At 50.4% G+C, this 23,455-nt stretch overlaps 1 protein-coding gene across 1 annotated transcript in view; it reads left to right on the top strand.

The window, feature by feature from the left end:
• The window catches only part of TCERG1 (transcription elongation regulator 1), a 219,069-nt gene that overhangs the window by 97,692 nt on the left and 97,922 nt on the right, over nt 1-23,455 (top strand). Inside the window, exons 13-14 of the mRNA XM_075344605.1 lie at nt 7,877-7,966; nt 10,482-10,600. Of these exons, the coding sequence (XP_075200720.1) occupies nt 7,877-7,966; nt 10,482-10,600 (209 nt within the window). The remainder of the gene's footprint in view (nt 1-7,876; nt 7,967-10,481; nt 10,601-23,455) is intronic.

Consider the following 23,455-nt stretch of genomic DNA (forward strand, 5'->3'; position numbering starts at 1 on the left):
TCAAGCATGTTCAGGTGTGGCATTTTCGCATGGAGTCTCTGCGATCAGTCAATGACCCAAGGAGATTCCCTAGCATCCATCGACATCAGAGATGACTATCTGCATGTGCCAATCGCAGTTTCACACCAGCGTTGGCTACGTTTTGCAATCGGAGTGGAACATTTCCAATTCGTGGCTCTTCCCTTGGGGTTAGCCACGGCCCCTCGAGTATTCTCAAGGTCATGGCGGCAGTGATTGCGGTCCTGCACCTCTAGGGGTTGGCAGTGATTTTTTTTGTCCTGGACGACCTTCTAGTTAGGGCTTCATCCAGTGCAGACTGTTAGCGGAGTGCCTCGCTCACTCTCGCCACTCGAGCAAATTCGGGTGGCTTGTCATTCTGTCCAAGTCCACTCTGACTCCGACCCAGAAGCTTACGTACCCAGGGACGCAATTCGAGACTCTGACGGCACTTGTGAAGCTGCCCTTAGTCAAACAGCAGTCCCTCCTCTGGCGGTGCGCTCTTTGCTGAGGCCCCGACGTCGTTCCATCAGGCACCTAATGCAGGTGCTGGGTCAGATAGTGGCGTCAATGGAAGCGATTCCCTTGCCAAGTTCCATCTGCGTCCTCTGCAGCTGGACATTTTCCGCTATTGGAACAAGCGGACTTCCTCCTTCCACGGGGTGGTGGCGTCGCCACAGACCAGGGGCTCCTTTCAGTGGTGGCTTCGGCCCCTCTCTCTTCAGGGACGCTCCTTCCTGGCCCCTTCCCGGGTGATCCTCACCACGGATGCTAGTCTATCCGGCTGGGGAGCAGTATATCTCCACCATGGAGCGCAGGGCACTTGGACTCCGTCCGAATCAGCCCTCTGGATCAATGTGCTGGAAATCAGAGCTGTGTTTCTAGCTCTCTTAGCCTTTCACAATCTGTTGGCGGCCAGGCACATTCGAGTCCATTCAGACAACGCGACAGCGTTTGCCTACATCAACCACCAGGGCGGGACACTCAGCCGCCTGGCAATGTTGGAGGTTCAACGCATCCTTCAGTGGTCGGAGGACTCCTAGTCCACCATATCCGCAGTCCACATCCCAGACGTGGAAAACTGGGAGGCAGATTATCTCAGCCGTCAAACCGTGGACAGCGGCGAGTGGGCTCTGCATCCGGCAGTGTTTCGGTCACTCTGCCGCAAGTAGGGCTCTCCGGACGTGGATCTTCGCTCCACGATCCTCAGGCTTTTGCAGCAGACGCACTGGTTCAAGATTGGGCCCAGCTTCGTCTGTATTACGTGTTTCACCCTCTAGCTCTTGCCCAGAGTCCTGCGCAAGATCAGAATGGAGGGCCGTCGGGTCATTCTCATTGCTCCAGACTGACCCAGGCGAGCTTGGTACCCTGACCTGCTCCATCTGTCCGTAGAGGTGCCATGGCATCTCCCGGACTGTCCAGACCTTCTCTCACAAGGTCCGTCTTTCCGCCAGAATCCTGCGGCTCTCAGATTGACGGCGTGGCTTTTGAGTCCTGGACCTTGACGACTTCTGGTATCCCTCCTGAAGTAATCTCCACTATGACGCGGGCTCGGAAATATCCTTTGGCCTCTTTTTCCTTGCCGACCCTCCTGTCCCTTCTACAGTCCGGTCTGCAGCTAGGACTATCCCTCAATTCAATCAAGGGACAGGTCTCTGCTCTGTCAGTGTTGTTCCAGCGGCGTATCGCCCGGCTGGCTCAGGTGCGCTCCTTCATGCAGGGCGCATCTCACATCATTCCGCCTTACCGGCGGCCTTTGGAGCCCTGGGACCTTAATCCGGTCCTCACGGCTTCCGGAAACCCCCCTTTGAGCCTCTTAGGGAGGTTTCTTTGTCTCGTCTTTCTAGTGGCCATAACTTCCCTCAAGAGAGTCTCTGTTTTGGCTGCACTCTCTTCGGAGTTACCCCTTTTTTGGTCTTTCATCAAGACAAGGTGGTTCTCCGTCCGACTCCGGACTTTCTCCCTAAGGTGGTTGCTGCTTCCACCTTAACCGGGACATTTCTCTGCCTTCCTTTTGTCCGGCTCCTGTTCAGCGCTTTGAAAAGGCGTTGCATACTCTGGATCTGGTGCGGGCGCTCCGGATCTATGTGTCTCGCACCGCTGTTCTTAGGTGGTGCACCTCTCTTTATGTGCTGACCACTGGTCAGCGTAAGGGCCTCTCGGCATCTAGGCCGACCCTAGCTCGTTGGATTAGGTCGGCCATTTCCGATACCTACCAATGTACTCAAGTGCCTCTCTCGCCGGGGATCAAGGCACACTTGACCAGAGCTGTCGGTGCCTCTTGGGCTTTCAGGCACCAGGCTACGGCTCAGCAGGTCTGTCAGACTGCCACTTGGACTAGTCTGCATACCTTTTCGAAGCACTACCAAGTGCATGCTCATGCTTCGGCAGATGTGAGCTTGGGCAGACGCATCCTTCAGGCGGCTGTCGCCCATTTGTGAAGTTATGTTTCGCCTACTTCTCAGTTTTTCTGTTTATTCCCACCCATGGACTGCTTTGGAACGTCCCATGGTCTGGGTCTCCCATAAGGAACGATGAAGAAAAAGAGAATTTTGTTACTTACCGTAAATTCTTTTTCTTATAGTTCCGACATGGGAGACCCAGCACCCTCCCTATTGCCTGTTGGCAGTTTTCTTGGTCCGTGTGTTTTCACCGGCTGTTGTTGTAGACAGAGCTTCCGGTTGTTCCGGGTTTTGCTCTATCTCTACTTGTGGGTGGATGTCCTCCTTCAGCTTTTGCACTAAACTGGCTAGGACTGGCTACCAGGGGGTGTATATGCTAGGAGGGAGGAGCTACACTTTTAGTGTAGTACTTTGTGTGTCCTCCGGAGGCAGAAGCTATACACCCATGGTCTGGGTCTCCCATGTCGGAACTATAAGAAAAAGAATTTACGGTAAGTAACAAAATTCTCTTTTTTTTTATTTTTTTTTGTTTTCCCTCTCCGCTCTGCCCTCTCCGCTTTGCCCCGTCTGCTCTAAGAGCCTTGTACTGCAAAACGGGGAAAAAATTACAAGTGTGTTAAAACTGCCAAAGTGCAATTCCACCCATTTTTTTTTTTAATATAAATGTGTACCATGTTTACTATCTGGAGAAACTGACCTGGCAAGGCTAGTTTCACACTTGCGTTCAGCGCATTCCGTCACTATGGAGAAGGGCGCAGTCCGTTAACGCACTGCGCTATTCTCCATAGACTTGTATGGACGACGCATTGTAACGCAAGTGTCTACGTTGCATCCGCTGGACGACGCAGCGTCGTTATTTTGATGCTGCGTCGGGCGGATGGAACGCAGCATGTAACGTTTTTCTGCGCTTGGCGGAGTGTCAAAAAAACGCAACCTGCAGGAATCCGTTAGGCGTCTGTTTTTATAATGGACGCCTATGGTGGCGGATTCTGTTAGAATGCGTCATTTGACGGATTCCGTTAACGCAGCTGTCTTTACACAACTGCGCATGCTCAGATGTGTAAAGACAAGGAAAAAAAAACTACAACGGATTGAGTTATTTAGTACGATCTGTAGCATGCATTGTGCCACTATATGAAACGCATCCGTTGCATGCGTCACAGAACGCAATGCTACGGATCCCGTCCAACGCAAGTGTGAAACTAGCCTAATATGATTCTCCAGGTCAGTATGAGTACGCAGATGACAAACATGTATGGGTGTGGTTTTTTTTGGATTTGTTGGGAATTTTTTTTTTTTTTTTTGTTGTTGTGACATCCAATTATCATTTTGAGGTGGATACAATGTTTTAAGAGTCTCTTATTGCTTTTCTTTGCAATGTTGCGACCACCAAAAACTTAATTCTAATGGTTCTATTTTTTTTTTTTTTTTTGTTATGCTGTTTACCAGTTGATTTAATTTATTTTAGATTTTGATAGATCCAATTTTTATGAACGCATCGATACCAATTTGTTTTATTTTATTTTTTTTACTAACTTTATTTTTATTAAGGCAAAAGTGTTGTGGTTTTTAAAAATATGAAAAAAAGACAAAACTTTTTGACATTATACTTTTATTATTCCCCTTAGAGGACTTTGGCATTGTGCTATACATACCAGTACATCAGCCATAGCTTTCATAGTAAACTCCCTGACAGAAGTTCTGTCGCTTATCCGTGTTATGTAAATAAACGCTTATAACCTGGCTTTAAATTCATCCATTGGTTTCATAAATTACTCTTTTGAAAGCTCAAACCGTCCCAAATTTGGTTTAGGTTATAAAAATAAAGTTGCTGCAAAGCTGAAATATTGATCATTTAATGAACACAGAAATTGGCAAGACAAAAGTTTTGTCGCCCACAGAAAGTAATGTGAAATTCAAACAAATAATTACCGTATTTTTCGCTTTATAAGACGCACTTTTGTTCCCCCAAATTTTGGGGGAAAGTAGGGGGTGCGTCTTATAAACCGAATATACAGAAGGGGGTGTATATGTGTGTGTATATATGTATATAATATATATGTTTAATATATTCTAAAATATATATATATATATTATAAAATATATACTGCAGTGTCCGTTCTTGAGCGGTGCTGGGGGCAGGTGACAGCTGCGGGCCGCAGCGTTAGATCTCCTGCTCCCGCTCATATAATGTGCACAGCCACTGTCCAGCAGTGTGGTGCTGAAACTGCATCACGCTGGGGCAGCGGGGCATATTATATCTGCCTGTGCCCTCCTTTGATCGCACTTGATTCCCCCCTGTGTTAGATATGGCCCCCGTGCTGCTGCCCATAGTAAAATAAAAAAAGCTTTACTCACCTCCTCCAGCGCTGATCTCCAGTCTCCTGCTGCTGTTGGCTGTGATAAGGCACACAGAGATGATATCACTCTGCCGTGCTGATCACATGACCGGCAGCAAGAACCAGGAAGTAAGGAAGCCGGAGCTCAACTGCGAGGTGGGAGACACGAGGAGGACAGCGCTGAGAAGGTAAGGAAAGAGTGTTTTATTTTATTATGGGCAGCAGCATGGGGGGCATATTTAACACAGGGGAGATGTGCCATCTATAGTGGTCATGGGCAGCACACATGGGGGGCCATATCTATCACGGGAGATGTGCCATCTATAGTGGCCATGGGCAGCACACATGGGGGCCATATCTAACACAGGGGAGGTGTGCCATCTATAGTGGCCATGGGCAGCACACATGGGGGCCATATCTAACAAAGGGGAGGTGTGCCATCTATAGGGGCCATGGGCAGCACAGGGGGACATGTCCCAGCACAAGGGGGCTATATTCAATATAAGGCGGCCATATCCAGATTAAGGGGGGCTAATTTTAGGATGGGGGCTATGAGGGACATATACCCTATATGATTTGTTAGACGGACACTGGCATTATAAGATGGACCCCATTTAACATTACAAAAAAAAAATCTCTTTTCCTTCACCAAATTTGGGGGTGCGTCTTATAATCAGGTGCGTCTTATAAAGCGGAAAAATACGGTAACTTCTAAGACAAAGATATGTTGCATAACATTAGTGAATGAAGTTGTGGTGCTATTTGAGCCATATTTAATATTTTGTGTGACTTTTATGAGCTTGAAGGACTGCATCCATGCGGTTCAACAATGATTCATACAATTTATTGATGAAGTCATCAGGAATAGCGGAGACTGCAGTCTTAAATGCCTCCCAGAGTTCATCTAGATTCTTTGGTTTTGTCTTCCAAGCTTCCTCTTTCATCCTATCCCGAACATGCTCCATGATGTTCATGTCTGGTGACTGGGCTGGCCAGTCCTTGAGCACCTTGATCTTCTTTGCCAGGAGGAACTTTGTTGTAGAGATGGATGTATGAGATGGAGCACCATCCTACTGCAGAATTTGACCCCTTTTATGATTGGGAATGTAAGAGGTAGCTAATACTTCTTGATATTTTAGGCTATTGATATTGCCAATGTTTCGCACACCCCCATACTGAATGTAACCTCAGACCATGATCTTTCCTCTACCAAACTTAACTGTTTTCTGCATCCATACGGACTCCAGTAGGTCTCCTGCAGTTTTTGCAGTGGCTGTGGTGTAATTCAACTGAAGATTCATCAGTGAAATCCACCTTCTGCCACTTTTCCAGCGTCCATCTATTTAGCAGGCTGTGGGACTTGGCAAATGCCACACATTTTTTTAATTGCCTTTTTGTTTACTGCTGGCTTCTGGGCACTGATTCGAACATGGAGGCAATTTCGAGACAGAATCCTACAAACTGCTATAGTTATGACAGGGACTTGAGGTGACCAGGCCTGTTGGAGCTCCGCTGCAGTGGAAGAGGGGCTGGCTTTGGATTTTCTAACCAAAAAAACGTTCCTCCAGAGCAGTTGTCTTGCGGGGTCTGCCGGACCTGGGCTTGTTAAAAACATCTCCAGTCTCTTCAAATCTTTTTTTAATTCTTTGCACTTGACGCTGAGACACATTAAAGGTGCCAGCCGCCTCTGCAATGGATCTGGTCTTCAGCCTCTTGATAATCAAGGCTTTGGTCGCAGGGTGGATTTTTGGTATGTTGTCAGAGGTCAAGTTTCAGTTCAAGTGAAGGTTTCTTTTATAACCAATGGATGAATTTAATGTCAGGTTCTAAGCTTTTATTCACATAACATGGAGAAGCGACAGAACTTCTGTCAGGGACTTTATAATTGTATTGACAGACACCGGGGTCTTCAGCAGATTCCTTGTTGTCATGGCAACTTATTGGCACCCCGCTATCATATCGCGAGCTTGGGGAATAATGTGCTCCCCCACCCATTCCAAGCACGTGTTATATGCCATTGACAGCAGCATTTAACCTGTTAGTTGCCACAGGTAGACTCTTTTAGAGGCAGTTGATGGCCGAATACAAAGTCCACATAAAAAAGACTGGGCTATGACATAAGATGTAAGTTTACGTAATTTGTCATGAAAGTGTTAATGGGCATAGAGAAATAAGCTACTGCTGAATTTCTCCAGCAATGGCATATATCCTGTTGCATCTGGATCACGCACATTAAGATACAGTATGCCCAATTTTCCTCTACCTGAACGTCTTCCACCAGGTAGGAGTCATGAGAGCCCCTTATACATTGGCCAATTCTGTGTAAATCGGTGACTTTGACTTTCCTCTAGTGTGTAAGAACACCTTTTACAATGTTTTTTTTCCCTTGTCTGCTGTAACTAAAGAAGAAAGTGGCAAACTTTGCACCAATCTGTGTATGTGATTATTTCCACCATAGATTACTACTTGCAGTGAATGAAGTGAATCGTCATGTAATAAATGGAGTTACTGGTGTGGCTTTTAGCCACACATTGCCAAAGTTTAAGCACTAGCTGTAATGTTAATCTGTTAAGTTTAGTAACTCTAGTTAATGAATTTTGCTATGTAAAATGTTAATGCTGGTCTTATGAGGTCATGTCCGCGCTGTATAAGAAAGTGTTGAATAATTGGGTTTCCATTTAGAACGTGGATGACATATATGTTTGTAGTGCAAATGTTCTTTTCCAACTTTTCAGGAGAAAGTGACCTGCAATGAATAGACTGGGATCTTTTGCTTTTTGGGCATTGAAAGAGTTATGTGTCTCCAACCTTCGCGGGGCGCATTTTACATCTTCAAGGGTTGCTTTTGAAGTGCCTTCTAAATGTCACTCAGTAGTGGCTATTTTAATGAGTTATTAGCTCTGCTGCCTCTGAATAATTGTGACAGTATTTCCAGCCAATTAGTGTTGAAAATGTGCTGTCCTCACCCCCTGCCGATCATCATTTATTAGTGATGAAACCTAGCATGGCTTTTAGCTCAGTACTGCATTCAACAGCTTGCCTATAGGCTTACATACAAACCTTAGTGAGGCTCTTTAGATTTCACTACTAAGTTAAGCACATTTTATTCTGTGGTTCTCTTGTGTTTCTTTTATGAAGGTATCGGCATTCTCCACTTGGGAAAAGGAGCTCCACAAGATTGTATTTGACCCTCGTTATTTACTCCTCAATCCCAAAGAAAGGAAACAGGTAACAATACGTCAAAGTGCTCCATGTTTTGGTGTGACATAACAGTAGGGTGTTTGTAGGTTGGAAAACCTTCATGTTATTACCGATGTTTGGACTGAACGGTAAGATATCCTGTGGAAAAAGACTGGTCATTCACAATGATAGATTTGGATCTTTGCAGAATAAATGAGTTTGTCCTACAAAACATTTTGACCAATAGATCTTGGAATAATAAGTTCTACAATTGGATGTGTTAAAAAAAATTCCTGTGCTGAGAATTTTATAAATGTGCCCCTGCTATGTACCCTTATTTGCTGTGTCCGGTCATACAGTGCTGCTCCTGTTCATGGTCAACTCATACCACAGGCTCCTCCATAAATCATGTTGGTGACATAAGAGCTGAGCTTATGTCACTGGGTTAATTTATGAGAAGGTCACAACACTAATAATGTGGCAGACACACTCCTGTGTTTTGGTTTTTTTTTTTTTTTTTTTTTAAAAAAAAAGTTACATCAGGCAGGGAAGTCTTAAGTCAGAGACCTATAAGCTTAATCATGCATCGCTCACCTACCGTATTTTTTGGTTTATAAGACGCACCCCAAATTTAGAGGGGGGGAAAAAGGGTGATCCGTCTTCCTTCCGATGGTCTCTTACGGGGGATGGGGGAGGTATGGCAGCGGCGGTAAAGCAGGGTCACAGGAGGCGGTAGTGGAGCAGGGTGATGCGGTGGGTGTCCCAGATGCTTGGAGGTAGGCAACTTCCATAAACTGTTGCCGCTGCGGGCTTTTAAGAAATAGTGCCTGGAGTTGGCGCGTGCGCACATTGAGCTGTAGGCTCAATGACAAGCAGAGATCTCATCTGTGCATGCGCCACCTCCGGGCGCTATTTTTCTTAAAGAAGTGGTTCACCCATATTCATTGGCCACATCGTTATGTTGAGAAACAAGGTTTCTCTCAAATACCTTATGTTGCCAATAGTGCCTGTGGGCGGCGCTATTGCGGACCGCTCTTTCCCATCGCCTGAACCCCGGGGTCCGTGGCCTCTGGGATCTGGTGATGTCACGTCAACTTCCTGTTCACCTTACATCACCGCGGCTGGCCAGTTTCCATGAGTTACTAGGCTGTGGGAAGCGTTTCACCACTCGTCAGAGCCCAGCATCTCTCCTGCTTGCAACACTCCGCTGTGAAGGAGGAGAGGGCAGGGAGGCGCTGCGCTGTCACGGTGAGCTGTGAAACGCCGCCCACAGCCCAGTCACTCAGGAGGACTGCGGCCCGCCTCAGTTGACATGACATCACCGGATCCCAGAGGTCACGCGAAGGGGTGAGTGGAGCACAATAGCGTTGCTCACAGGCACTATTGGCAACACAAGGTATTTGAGAGAAACATTATGGCCGGGGCCACATGGGGATCTACTGCGATCCTCGCATGACACTCTGCTCATGCTGGCAGCACAGCAGGAGCCGAGTGTCACTGCAACTGAAGTTCGATCATGCAATCTGACCTCAGCTGCAGGGGTCGGGCTGGCTCTGAGGGGCGGGCGGGATTTATCTCCCTCTCTCCTCCGCAGCCGGCTATTGCCATTCTCTCATTGCACTCGCGGTACACCGGTGTACTGCAAATGCAGTGCGATTTTTCTCTCGCCCCATAGACTTGAATGGGTGCGAGAGAAACAAACTCGCATTACAATCGCAGCATTTTGCGATTGTTTTCTCGGTCCGATTAGGGCTGAGAAAATAATAGCTCATGGTGCTGGCACATAGTCTAATATTGGTCCGAGTGGAATGCGATTAAAACATCGCATTCCAATCGCTCTGATTTTCATGCCGTGTGGCTTAGGTCTATTTCTCAATATTGATGTAGCCAATTAATGTAAATGGATAAAACCACTTCTTTTAAGTCCACTGCTGGGAAATCAGTGGGCCAGAGGTGGCGCATGCGCAGATCAGATCTTAAGATGAGAGCTCCATCTGCGCACACTCCACCTCTGGGCGTCATTATTTGAACCCCACACCGCCGACATTTTCAGGATGGCCCTGCCTCGCAGCCCGCGCGCCACCGGCCCCTGCCTCGCAGCCCGCGCGCCACCGGCCCCTGCCTCGCAGCCCGCGCGCCACCGGCCCCTGCCTCGCAGCCCGCTGCCTGCAACCCATCTCCACCACCTCCCCAGTAAGGTGCATTCGGATTTTAAGACACACCCCTCATTTTTTTTTCCCCAATCTTTTGGGAAAAGTGCGTCTTATAATCCGAAAAATATTTGTAATTTATCATGCGCTAAGGGGGCTGTAGATTTCAGAAACACTCACCCACTATTCTTACCAGACATATTAATTAAAATTTACTTTGTTCTTGGGACCACCCACCCCCCCCATCATCGTGTGTATATATATATATATATATATATATATATATATATATATATATATATATATATATATATATATATATATATATATATATATATATATTTTTTTTTTTTTTTGCTATTATCGTTCATATTCTACTAACTGCAGCTTCTGCTTGTTCTTTGTGTCTGTAGGTGTTTGATCAGTATGTTAAAACGAGGGCAGAGGAGGAAAGGAGGGAAAAGAAAAACAAAATTATGCAATCAAAGGAAGACTTCAAGAAAATGATGGAGGAATCAAAGATTAACCCAAGGTTTGTCTTACTTTAGTAGATATTCCCATCTGACTTTCACAAAAATACATTAATGCATAACCATTTTTTTGTTTATTTTGTAAATGAATAGTGCACATAGAAAAAAGGGAACTTGGTTATATAACTCTTCTATGGTGCTTCATTGGAGGATACAGGAACTCATGGGTATATGCGGTTGCCACAAGGAGGCTAAAATTAAGGAAAATGTTTGCTTAGCCTTAGCAGGTTACACCCACCTACAGGCATCAAGCCACTCCATTTTAGCCTAGTGTCAGTAGGAGGCACACAGGTCTGAGATTCAGACTTGTGCTTTTTAGGTTTTTTTTTTTTTTTTTTGTTTCTAATCTAACTGTTCACCTTTGATCTTTCCTTCTCTTTTAGGTGGGGAAACAGAGCAGAATTGTCTCTCACCCCACATATTGCACAGTATTGCCTAATTATAGCCATGTTCAGTTGACCAGGTGGACGGTCCTTGTTTCTGTCTCCTATCCTCTTGGCCTGCACAGTGAGGCTTGTTGCATGGCGTGAAGCCAGATCTCATGGTCCCAGCGAAGATGGTTCCAGAGACCTCAGATAATTCTCCAAAGTTTCTTCCAAAATCGATACTCAGAGCTCCCATCTTTGAGACATGAGTGTATTCCCGCTCTCTGCTTACATCACAGCCCCCTTGCTTTTTATAAACTCTTAATCTGGTAGTGGAGGCTTCCTGGCCCTGTCCCTCCTTGCAAGCAAGCGCCTTGCATCTATGTGGCCTAGCTGGCCTCTCCAAGTCACACCTCCTCTCCTCCATCCAATCTGACTCGCCACCAACACCGCAGGGGAATATCTTCCTCTTGGTCTTGCAGTAAGGTTGTTACCACCTTCTGTCCTGTCCACCTGACGATGTGCCAGCAACTCCATACAGGCATTCAGCTATTTTCAGGACCGGGTAGCCTCTGCTGTAATCTTCAGGAACTGACACTGCTCCCCTTGGTAGCTTTTCCCTCCTTCTGGAACTTTTTTTTTTTTTCTTCTTTCTTCTATCTGCCCAACCTGTCACTACCTGTACTGATTGTAGCTGCACACCTCACAGGAGCCCCCCACTACCTGCGATGAGTATGTCCCCTTCCAGTCAATGGGCTGTAGCTCTGTCCTATTCTGTCGCTGACTTAACCAAAGTATCCCAGACCCTGGTCTCAGAGCATCTGTCCATGACAAACTCTAGTACCGCCCTGGATATTCTGACCACTTCCCTGAGTGAGTGAGTCAGACTCACTAGATGCTCCACATCAAGATGGCAGATCTCCCAGGATAGACTTCTGTTCTCTTGTCCTCTCCTGAGTCCCAGACGTTGTAAGAATGTGATTTGGAAATAGACTACGACCAGGCATCTAAACACAGACATGATCAACAGTCTTGTTCATGCCGTGAACTAATCCTTGAACTCAAAAAAAGCTGCACACTCCCTCTGAGCAGACTGTGTCCTTAAATAAGGTCAAGTGAGTGGCCAGACGTTTCTCAAATCACAAGGAATTCGACGACGTACTATCAAGAGTGGATATAATCTGACAGATGTTTCCAGAGATGGAATTGCATAGAGATTCTGTATCCCTTTCCTCAAGAACTCCACAATTGGGGCGATTTTTTTTTTTTCCTTCAGTAGATTCCCCATGTTGGTTATCTACAAACAAAATTTGTCCGCTTTCTGACAGAGCGTCTCTCAAGGATCCTATAAGTAGATAGACGCATAGTGTCTCTGGCTAATTCTGAATTGGAACCCGTGGGCTTGGTTGTGTCTATCCTTTTTCCTCTACCTAGGTCTCCAAAATGGTCTCTGCTTGACCCAAGCATCTATGCTGTTTAAGGCGCTCCATCCACGGAGCTGGAGGATCTCACAACCCAGATTGCTCATGCATGAAAGTATCTAGTTTCTGCCTCTCTGAGCTGTTTGCTCAAACATCAAGCAACATCATGGCTATGCATAGGGTTCTGTTGGTAAAAGCATGGAATATGATCCAAAAAACCCTTACCAGCCGTTCCTTTCGAGGTTCCCGCCTGTTGGGAATTATTTCAAACAGATTATTTCTTTATCGTTCCTATGGGAGACCCAGACATCGGGTGTATAGTTTCTGCCTCCGGAGGACACAAAGTACTACACTAAAAAGTGTAGCTCCTCCCTCTGAGCATATACACCCCCTGGATAACCAGATCTAGCCAGTTCATTGCTTTGTGTTCAGGAGGCATACATCCACACATGCATTCTCATCTGATTTTTCATTTTTGGAAAGTTTTTGAAGAAAAGCGGGTCCAAGCCTGGACTCCCGGCATGTCCCTTCTCACCCCACTGTGTCGGCGGTGTTGTTAAGGTTGATTCCAAGGCTGGAGCCTTACATGCCGCGCTCCTTCACCATCCCTCGGGCTCTGGCTTGAAGTGGGAGCCAGCACTGTTCTCACTGCCTTGCAGGAGGCCGGTCTCAATCCGCAGCCCTTCAGGATCCTGCTGGACGGAGCACTCATCCCCAGGGACTTGGAACCCTGCGTCTCAGCAAGCTAAGTACCTGAGACGTTTATATTTGGGGGGTCCCTTGTACTTTATTGTTGGGGAGAGTGTGCTGTGTAACTGTTCTGACATTTCCGGCCGGTTCTCTGGTTGTCGCCTGAGAACCGCGCCGATGGTGCCTGCGCGCCGGCCGCATCGCTTAAATTTAGGCCCCGGCTTCGCCGGAGGCCTACTTTTGATTTCACTGCCCTTGCATGTCAATCATGCAGAGGGACAGTGCAGCTCCGCCCAGCGGCCGTTCGGCACAGGGGAGGGACACTCCTCTCTGAGTACATGTCCCCTGCCCTGTAAATCTCCTTGGCTCTCCAGATCCCGCTCTCAGAGCAGGTCCCGCCCCCTCTCCTCGCTCCGGCGCCATTTTCTCAGCGTTTTTCTCTGGATCAGCGCTGGCTGCAGCATCCCTGCTAAGCTGCTTGGGGGTCCGGGCTGTGGGATCTGGAGGGCACACAAACGGTCTGGTAAGCCACAACCTCCGGTTGTGGACCTTCTTATATACTCTCTGGGGGTCATTCTGGCTCAGAGCCCCCACTTCAGCAGCATGTCTCACACGAGGAGCAAGGCTGCAAGGCTGTACTCAATATGCACTGCATGTAAGCTCGTGCTGCCTGAACCGAGCACATATCCACATTGTGATGCCTGCTCTAACCTGACAATGCCTCAGCCTGGAATCGCACCCACAGTGGTCCCTCCGGCTGCTCCGCCTCCGGTGGCTGAACCCCCGGCTTGGGTAGAATCCTTCTCTAGGTCAATCTCCCAGTCTTTTGCCGACTCCATGGGACAGCTGTCCCGGACTTTGCTGAACATGCATCAGCCTCCTTCTCAGGGCGCCTCTGCTGCTAGGGCTCTCTCAGCAGAGCTCACAGAGGATTCTTTATCTGGTCCCAGACCCCGTCCTCCTAAGAGGAGACGCAGGGCTCCCTCTCCTTCCTCGTCCCGCGGCTCTGATTCAAGAGCTGACTCGCAGGACGAGGAGGATGCCGTTACTGGGGACTCGGAGGCTACCTCCATGTGCCCCATTGATCTGTCCGAAAGTGACTCAGATGTTAGTGATTTGATTGCGTCCATTAATTCTGTACTGGACCTCAATCCGCCAGTATCAGAGGAGCAACCCTCTCTGGCAGAAAAGCACCAGTTTACCTTGCCTAAGAGGACAAGGAGTGTGTTCTTTAACCACTCCAGTTTTCAGGCCACTGTGACCAAGCCTAGGGCCTGTCCTGACAAACGCTTCCCAAAGTGTGGTTCTGATGACAGTTTTCCCTTTCCACCTGAGGTGGTCAAGGAGTGGGCTCATTCACCAAAGGTAGACCCTCCGGTGTCTAGACTCTCAGCCCGGACAGTTGTATCAGTGGCTGATGGCACCTCACTTAAGGATCCCACTGACCGCCAGGTTGACCTTCTGGCCAAATCTGTATATGAGGCGGCAGGGGCCTCGTTCTCCCCATCTTTTGCAGCAGTGTGGGCTCTCAAAGCCATCTCTGCTTCTCTAGAGGAGATGCATTCCCTCACCAGGGAATTTATGCCCGAAATGGCTGCCTTAACTTCCCAAGCTTCAGCTTTTTCATCCTATGCCATGTCTGCCATGCTGGAGGCTTCTCACCGCACTGCGGTGGCTTCGGCTAATTCCCTCGCTATCCGCAGGATCTTGTGGCTTCGAGAGTGGAAGGCAGATGCTTCTTCAAAGAAGTTCCTTGCTGGGCTCCCTTTTGCTTGATCCAGGCTATTCGGTGAACAACTGGATGAAATTATTAAGGAAACTACTGGCGGGAAGAGTACTTCCATGCCACAAACTAAAACCAGGAAACCTGTCCAGGGCAGGAACCAGTCGAGGTTTCGTTCCTTTCGTTCCTCCAACTGGTCATCCTCTAAGCCCTCGGCCTCGTCCACTAACTCAGCCAAGGACCAAAAACCCAACTGGCGCACAAAGGCGCGTCCACAGAAGACCGCAGGAGCTGCTGCCACTAAGGCAGCCTCCTCTTGACTATCTGGCCGCGCCAGCAACGTCCTTAGTCGGTGGCAGACTCTCCCACTTTGGCGACGTGTGGTTTCAACACGTCTCCGATCAGTGGGTGCGGGATATCTCGCACGGCTACAGAATAGAATTCTCTTCCAGCCCGCCAAACAGATTTTTTCTGTCAACTCCCCCCTGCTCCAAGGCCGCCGCCTTCTCTCAGGCCGTGGCATCCTTGCAGGCCAACGGAGTAATTGTACCGGTTCCCGCCCGGGAACGGTTCAGAGGTTTCTACTCAAATCTCTTCCTAGACCCCAAAAAGGACTGTTCCTTCCGGCCCATCCTGGATCTCAAGCTTCTCAACAAGCATGTTCAGGTGTGGCATTTTCGCATGGAGTCTCTGCGATCAGTCATTGCCTCAATGACCCAAGGAGATTTCCTGGCATCCATCGACATCAGAGATGCCTATCTGCATGTGCCAATTGCAGTTTCACACCAGCGTTGGCTACGTTTTGCACTCGGAGAGGAACATTTCCAATTCGTGGCTCTCCCCTTCGGGTTAGCCACGGCCCCTCGAGTATTCACCAAGGTCATGGCAGCAGTGGTTGCGGTTCTGCACCTCCAGGGGTTGGCAGTGATTCCTTACCTGGACGACCTTCTAGTCAAGGCTTCATCCAGCGCAGACTGTCAGCGGAGTGTCTCGCTCACTCTCGCCACTCTAGCCCAATTCGGGTGGCTTGTCAATCTGCCCAAATCCACTCTGACTCCGACCCAGAGGCTCACGTACCTAGGGATGCAATTCGAGACTCTGCCGGCACTTGTGAAGCTGCCCTTAGTCAAACAGCAGTCCCTCCATCTGGCGGTGCGCTCTCTGCTGAGGCCCCGCCGTCATTCCATCAGGCACCTAATGCAGGTTCTGGGTCAGATGGTGGCGTCAATGGAGGCTGTTCTCTTTGCCCAGTTCCATCTGCGTCCTCTGCAGCTGGACATTCTCCGCTGTTGGGACAAGCGGACTTCCTCCTTGCACAGGCTAGTGGCTCTGTCGCCACAGACCAGGGGCTCCCTTCAGTGGTGGCTTCGGCCCCTCTCTCTGTCTCAGGGACGCTCCTTCCTGGCCCCGTCCTGGGTGATCCTCACCACGGATGCCAGTCTATCCGGCTGGGGAGCGGTATGTCTCCACCACCGAGCACAGGGCACTTGGACTCCGTCCGAATCAGCCCTCTCGATCAATGTGCTGGAAACCAGAGCTGTGCTTCTAGCTCTCCTAGCCTTTCACCACCTTTTGGCGGGCAAGCACATCAGAGTCCAGTCAGACAACGCGACAGCGGTTGCCTACATCAATCACCAAGGCGGGACACGCAGCCGCCTGGCAATGTTGGAGGTTCAACGCATCCTTCAATGGACGGAGGACTCCAAGTCCACCATATCCGTAGTCCACATCCCAGGCGTGGAAAACTGGGAAGCAGATTATCTCAGCCGTCAAACCGTGGACAGTGGCGAGTGGTCCCTGCATCCGGCAGTGTTTCGGTCAATCTGCCGCAAGTGGGGCACTCCGGACGTGGATCTAATGGCATTCCGGCACAACAAGGTTCCGGTTTACGTGGCTCGCTCCCACGATCCTCAGGCCTTTGCAGCGGACGCTCTGGTTCAAGATTGGTCCCAGTTTCGTCTGTCCTACGTGTTTCCCCCTCTAGCTCTCTTGCCCAGGGTTCTGCGCAAGATCAGAATGGAGGGCCGTCGGGTCATCCTCATTGCTCCGGACTGGCCCAGGCGAGCTTGGTACCCAGACCTGCTCCATCTGTCCGTAGAGGTGCCGTGGCATCTTCCGGACCGTCCAGACCTTCTCTCACCAGGTCCGTTTTTCCGCCAGAATTCTGCGGCACTCAAATTGACGGCGTGGCTCTTGAGTCCTGGATTTTGACGGCTTCTGGTATTCCTCCTGAAGTCATCTCCACTATGACTCGGGCTCGGAAGTCTTCCTCGGCCAAAATCTATCACAGGACCTGGAGAATTTTCCTGTCCTGGTGTCGCTCTTCCGGCCATGCTCCTTGGCCTTTTTCCTTGCCGACCCTTCTGTCCTTTCTACAGTCCGGTCTGCAGCTAGCACTATTCCTCAATTCCCTCAAGGGACAAGTCTCGGCTCTTTGTGTTGTTCCAGCGGCGTATCGCCCGGCTGGCTCAGGTGCGCACCTTCATGCAGGGCGCGTCTCACATCATTCCGCCTTACCGGCGGCCCTTGGATCCCTGGGACCTCAATCTGGTCCTCACGGCCTTGCAGAAACCCCCTTTTGAGCCTCTTAGGGAGGTTTCTTTGTCTCGTCTTTCACAGAAAGTGGTCTTTCTAGTGGCCATAACTTCTCTCAGGAGAGTCTCTGATTTGGCTGCGCTCTCTTCGGAGTCACCTTTTTTAGTCTTTCATAAAGACAAGGTGGTTCTCCGTCCGACTCCGGACTTTCTCCCTAAGGTAGTTTCTCGTTTCCACCTTAACCAGGACATTTCCCTGCCTTCCTTTTGTCCGGCTCCTGTTCATCGCTTTGAAAAAGCATTGCATACTCTGGATCTGGTGCGGGCGCTCCGGCTCTGTGTCTCGCACCGCTGTTCTTAGGTGGTGCACCTCTCTTTATGTGCTAACCCACAGGTCGGCGTAAGGGCCTCTCGGCTTCTAAGCCGACCTTAGCTCGTTGGATTAGGTCGGCCATTTCCGATGCCTACCAGAGTACTCAGGTGCCTCCCCCGCCGGGGATCAAGGCACACTCGACCAGAGCTGTTGGTGCCTCTTGGGCTTTCAGGCACACGGCTACGGCTCAGCAGGTCTGTCAGGCTGCCACTTGGACTAGTCTGCATACCTTTTCAAAGCACTACCAAGTGCATGCTCATGCTTCGGCAGATGCGAGCTTGGGCAGACGCATCCTTCAGGCGGCTGTCGCCCATTTGTGAAGTTAGGTTCCGCCTACTTCTCAGTTTTCTGTTTATTCCCACCCATGGACTGCTTTGAGACGTCCCAATGTCTGGGTCTCCCATAGGAACGATAAAGAAAAAGAGAATTTTGTTTACTTACCGTAAATTCTTTTTCTTATAGTTCCGTATTGGGAGACCCAACACCCTGCCTGTTGGCAGTTTCTTGTTCCGCGTGTTTTCACCGGCTGTTGTTGTAGACAGAGGCTCCGGTTGTTCCGGTTCTTGCTCTGTCTTTACTTGTGGGTGGCTATTCTCCTTCAGCTTTTGCACTAAACTGGCTAGATCTGGTTATCCAGGGGGTGTATATGCTCAGAGGGAGGAGCTACACTTTTTAGTGTAGTACTTTGTGTGTCCTCCAGAGGCAGAAGCTATACACCCGATGTCTGGGTCTCCCAATACGGAACTATAAGAAAAAAAATTTACGGTAAGTAAACAAAATTCTCTTTTTTGGATAACACTGGCAGAAAAGCACTTTCTCTATCGCTTTCATTGGGGGACACAGGACCATGGGTGTATGCTGCTGTGACTAGGAGGCTGACACTAAATGAACATAAAAAGAGTTGGCTCCTCCCTGGCAGTGTACACCCTGAGCCGGAGGCGGATCTACGCCAGTTTTTGCTTAATGTCATAGGAGGCTGAAGTGGGCCCATATCTCTGTGGGCCAACCTCAGCCTAGGCTATTCTTTTTTTCGGTTTTTTTGCTATTACGGCGCCGCTCAGCCTTCTCATCTATTCTTTTGTCTCTCTGCAGGGTTAAAGTCCCTGCAACAGAGAGCACCCCTCCTCTTCTCCATCCCTACGGGTACCATCCCCAGGGTTGTTGAGGCTCGAGATGTCAGGCCCTCTCCCCCTCCAGCCCTACGGTACCGTCCCAGGGCTGCTTGGGGTCGAGTGTTTGTAAGGGCACACTCCCCGTCCTCCCCTATGGTACCGTCCAAGGGGTGTTTCTGGTGGAGGCAGCAAGGGCTCTCTGTATCATCCAGTGGCTCCCCCATCCAGGACCCGGTGAGGATCGCAGGTTTCTGCAGCGCGGGAGCGCTCAGCTGCTTCATGCCTTACCCAGCGTTTACCCTTCTACCCTGGGTCCAGGCAGAGGATCCGGTCACTGAAGCACAGGAGCGCTCTGCAGTGTTCCCCACAGCTCCCCAGCTTTCCCCCCTGATGTCTCCCAGGAGCAGACTGGACTCACCGGCAGCCGCAGCAGGCAAGGATGGGGCCGAGGATCAGAGCGACACCGCCAGGACGCAGGTAAGATCCTCTCCACGCGCAGCGTTGCGTTCCCGGCGGCCGCCCACTAATTTAGTCCCTGGCTTGGGGCCTACCTCAGGCCGGAGCGCTCGACCCCCCCCCCCCCCGTTCACGTTTTCTTTCCGGGCCACGCCCCACCCCTCCCCCCCGCATTTTCTGCCCAGAGACAAGTAAGCCAGCCCCTCAGCACGCCCCCCGCAACCAAAGAAGAAAAAAAAAAAGCAAAAGCCCGCGCTTTATGCAACTGCTCACCTCAGCACAGGCAGGCCGGTGAGCAGCGGCAGCACGTTTATCCTGGTGCTGTCCCAACTACTCTGAGACCCCTGCTGACCTGGGAAGGACACAGGACCTGGGTGAGTGCTGCTCCTGATTAGGACCAGCGATTTTTCTTCTTCTTTCTTTTCCTGTCTCCTCCCTAGTGTCACTAGTGACAGTCTCCTGAGCAGCCATGCCTAATTCTAAGTCTTCCCGATCCAAGCAGGGCCCCTTTTATAATGCATTTTGCGTGCTCGTCCTGCAACGAAAAATTCTCCTAAGGCCAGGCTACGCCCCTCTAATCGGCTTGCGTCCCTGAACCACAGCCCACGCAGATTGCCCCAGACGCCGCCAGCCCCCCCGTCCCCATCACTACTGCAGCAGTACAGGAGGACGCCACGGGCTCCAATGCGCTCCCTCCCCCGGAGTGGTTGACTTCCCTCTTCCAGTCGGTGGACTCTCTTTCAAGAGCGTCGCTGTCCATCGCGCAGGCGTTGCAGTCGCTCCCTACGCTCAGCCATGCCCCCCAGATCCAGCCGTCGCAGGACGACAGTCAGTCTGACTCAGACCCGGCTACAGGAGCGCGGAAGCGGACCCGCACAGTATCCTCTCCCAGTTCCTCCCAGAGGTCTCTCTCCCCTCCAAGGCCAGAGTACCACTCGTCTCCGGGACAGTCTGATCTTTCAGGAGAAGAGTCGGATGCAGCCTCACTGCTGGACGCAGACCAGGCATCCGATGTCAGGCGCATGGTGGACAGTCTGGTCGAAGCGTAGAATAAAACGCTGAAGCTCCAGACGGACTCCGTCACCACCCAGAGCTCGCAGGTATCCTTCAAGCGGGTTAAGCGTGCCCACAGGCATTTCTGTGACCATCCAGAATTTGCTGAGATTCTACGCAAGCACAGACAGCAACCGGACAGGATATTCAACAATGGTAAGTCAATTGATTTACACTATCCCTTCCCTGAGGATCTCGGGAAAGAATGGGCAGGCTCACCTGTGGTCGACCCTCCGATTTCCCGCCTGGCCTCTCATACAGTTCTATCTCTGCCACAAGGGACATCGCTCCGAGACGCCACGGATCGGAACACTAAGAGATTTGCCCATTCGGCTTTTGAAGCGGCAGGCGCGGCCCTGTCGCCTGCTTTCGACGCCGTCTGGGTAGCTAAGGCCATGGTGGCCTGGGCCGACACCCTCCGCAGAGGTCTTCGCTCAGGGTCTAGCGATCCCGAGTTCACCAACATGGCGGCAGAGATCGCTCTAGCAGGTGAGTATATCATCATTGCATCTCTGTCAGCAGCCAACTGCGCAGCACAGGCGGCTAGCAACACGGTGGCAATCCGTTGGGCGATCTGGCTCAGAGCTTTGAATGCAGACGCGGCTTCTAAAAAATCCCTTACCGCCCTCCCGTTTGCAGGAGGTCGGCTGTTTGGGGACAGGCTCGATCAGATTATCGCCAAGACTACGGGAGGAAAGAGCACCTCTCTTCCACAGCTGAGACAAAGACGTATTCCGCGTCGCCAGCCGACCTCAAGGTTTCAGCCTTTTCGCAGCTTCAGTTCCACTACACAGCCTAGGAGGAACAAATCCCCGCAAAGAAACAGGAAGAACCCGTCCTTCAAAACAAACCCTTCCTGGCGTTCTAGGCTTTGCCAGCCAGCCAAATCAACATCCAGATCACAGCGCTACCCCTCCAAATGACTCGTTGCCTTCGCGCGTCAGCGCAGAACAGGTGGGCGGGCGCCTTTCTCATTTCCAACACGTCTGGCTGCCTTTGATCATGGACGCCTGGGTCAGAGAGATCCTAGTCTCAGGGTACAAAATAGAGTTCTCATCAATTCCTCCAATTCGCTTTTTCCCTTCTCATCCTCCCGAGTCAGACGCGCGAGCTCGGCCCTTTTTTCATGCCATCGAATCTCTGCACCGCTCAGGGGTCGTGATTCCAGTTCCAAGTTCGGAACGTTTCAAGGGAGTCTACTCAAATCTCTTCGTTGTCCCCAAAAAGGATGGCACTGTGCGTCCTGTTCTCGACCAAGATTCTCAACAGGTACGTCAAACCCCGGAAGTTTCGCATGGAGTCCCTCCGATCGGTGATTGCCTCCATGGAGGTCGGCGAATTACTTGCCTCTCTGCACATACAGGACGCATATCTGCACATCCCGATTGTCCATCAGCACCAGAAATTCCTGCGCTTCGCTATAGCAGAAGATCATTATCAGTTTACTGCCCTACCTTTCGGCCTCGCGTCTGCGCCACGAGTGTTCACGAAGGTCATGGCTGCTGCTATGTCTATCCTACACTCCAGAGGAGTTTTGGTGATCCCGTACCTGGACGACTTGCTGATCAAAGGGTCTTCTTTCAACGACTGTCTCCTAAGTGTTCAGGTCACCATCGATACTCTGTCCCAACTAGGCTGGCTCATCAATCGGAAGAAGTCCTCTCTGACCCCGGCCCGCTGGATTACCTTCCTAGGCATGGAGTTCGATTCCATCCAAGGACCCGTGTCCCTCCCACAGGAAAAGATTGTCTATCTCTGGAAGGACCTCCAGACCCTCCGCCACTCCAGAGCGGTATCCATACGCTTTGGTATGAGAGTCCTCGGTCGGATGGTGGCGGCAATAGAGGCGGTTCCGTTTGCCTGCTTCCACCTTCGTCCCCTTAAGCTATCCCTGCTGAACAAATGGGACAAGTCTCTATTTACCTTAGATCACAAGATACTTTTGCCCCCGGAAACCCGCCGCTCGCTTCTTTGGTGGACCAACAGCCAAAATCTTTCCAAAGGTATGTCATTCTTACCGGTACACTGGCAGACAGTCACCACCGATGCCAGTCTTCTGGACTGGGGAGCAGTGCTCCATCAACACACGGCTCGCGGTCGGTGATCCTCCCAGGAAAGCCGGCTCCCGATCAACGTTTTGGAGATCAGAGCGGTCTTCCGAGCTCTGCAGATGTTTCAGCACTTTATACAGGGATCGCCAATCAGGATCCGGTCGGACAACGCCATGGCTGTGACATACATCAATCACCAGGGCGGCACGAGAAGCGGCATGGCGATGAGAGAGGTGAAGATGATCATACAGTGGTCAGAGTCTCACCACTCCAGGATCTCCACGGTACATATCCCCGGCGTGGAAAATTAAGCAGACTACCTCAGCAGATAGGGTCTGGTGTCGGGCGAATGGTCTCTCAACAGACGTTTTCGAACAGATCTGCCACAGATGGGGGACTCCGGATGTGGACCTGATGGCCTCTCGGTTCAACAATCCAGTCCCACAGTTCATCTCCCGTTACCACGACCAGCAGGCGCTAGGAGTCAACGCTCTCATCCTTCCGTGGAATCAGTTCAGACTACCATTCATCTTCCCACCGCTTCCACTGATCCCAAGAGTCCTCAAGAAAATCAAAGCAGAGGGCATTCCAGGGATTCTCTTTGCCCCAGAATGGCCCAGGCGAGCGTGGTTCGCAGAACTCGCACAGCTCATGGCAGACACCCCCATTGCGGCTCCCAGATCGGCCAGAGCTGCTGTCTCAGGGTCCGCTCTTCCATCAAAATTCAGGGGTTCTCAATTTGACGGCATGGCTCTTGAATCCTGGCTACTAGCCCAGTCAGGCTTTGCTCCAGAGGTGATACAGACTATGCTCAGGGCTCGAAAGCCTTCATCGTCAAAGATCTACTACCGCACCTGGAAGGCCTTTTTTCAGTGGTGCAAGGTCAACGGCAATTCCTCCCCGTTAGTTCTGTCACTCCCGGCGCTACTGGCTTTTCTTCAGGCAGGTTTACAAGCGGGTCTCTCGCTGGCGACTATCAAGGGGCAGGTTTCGGCGCTGTCTGTCCTTTCCAAAGAAATCTGGCATCGCGTCCATAGGTCAAGACGTTAATCCAGGGAGTCGCCCATCTGGTTCCGCCC

Source organism: Anomaloglossus baeobatrachus, chromosome 4, assembly GCF_048569485.1.
Source record: "Anomaloglossus baeobatrachus isolate aAnoBae1 chromosome 4, aAnoBae1.hap1, whole genome shotgun sequence".
Classification (NCBI taxonomy): domain Eukaryota; kingdom Metazoa; phylum Chordata; class Amphibia; order Anura; family Aromobatidae; genus Anomaloglossus; species Anomaloglossus baeobatrachus.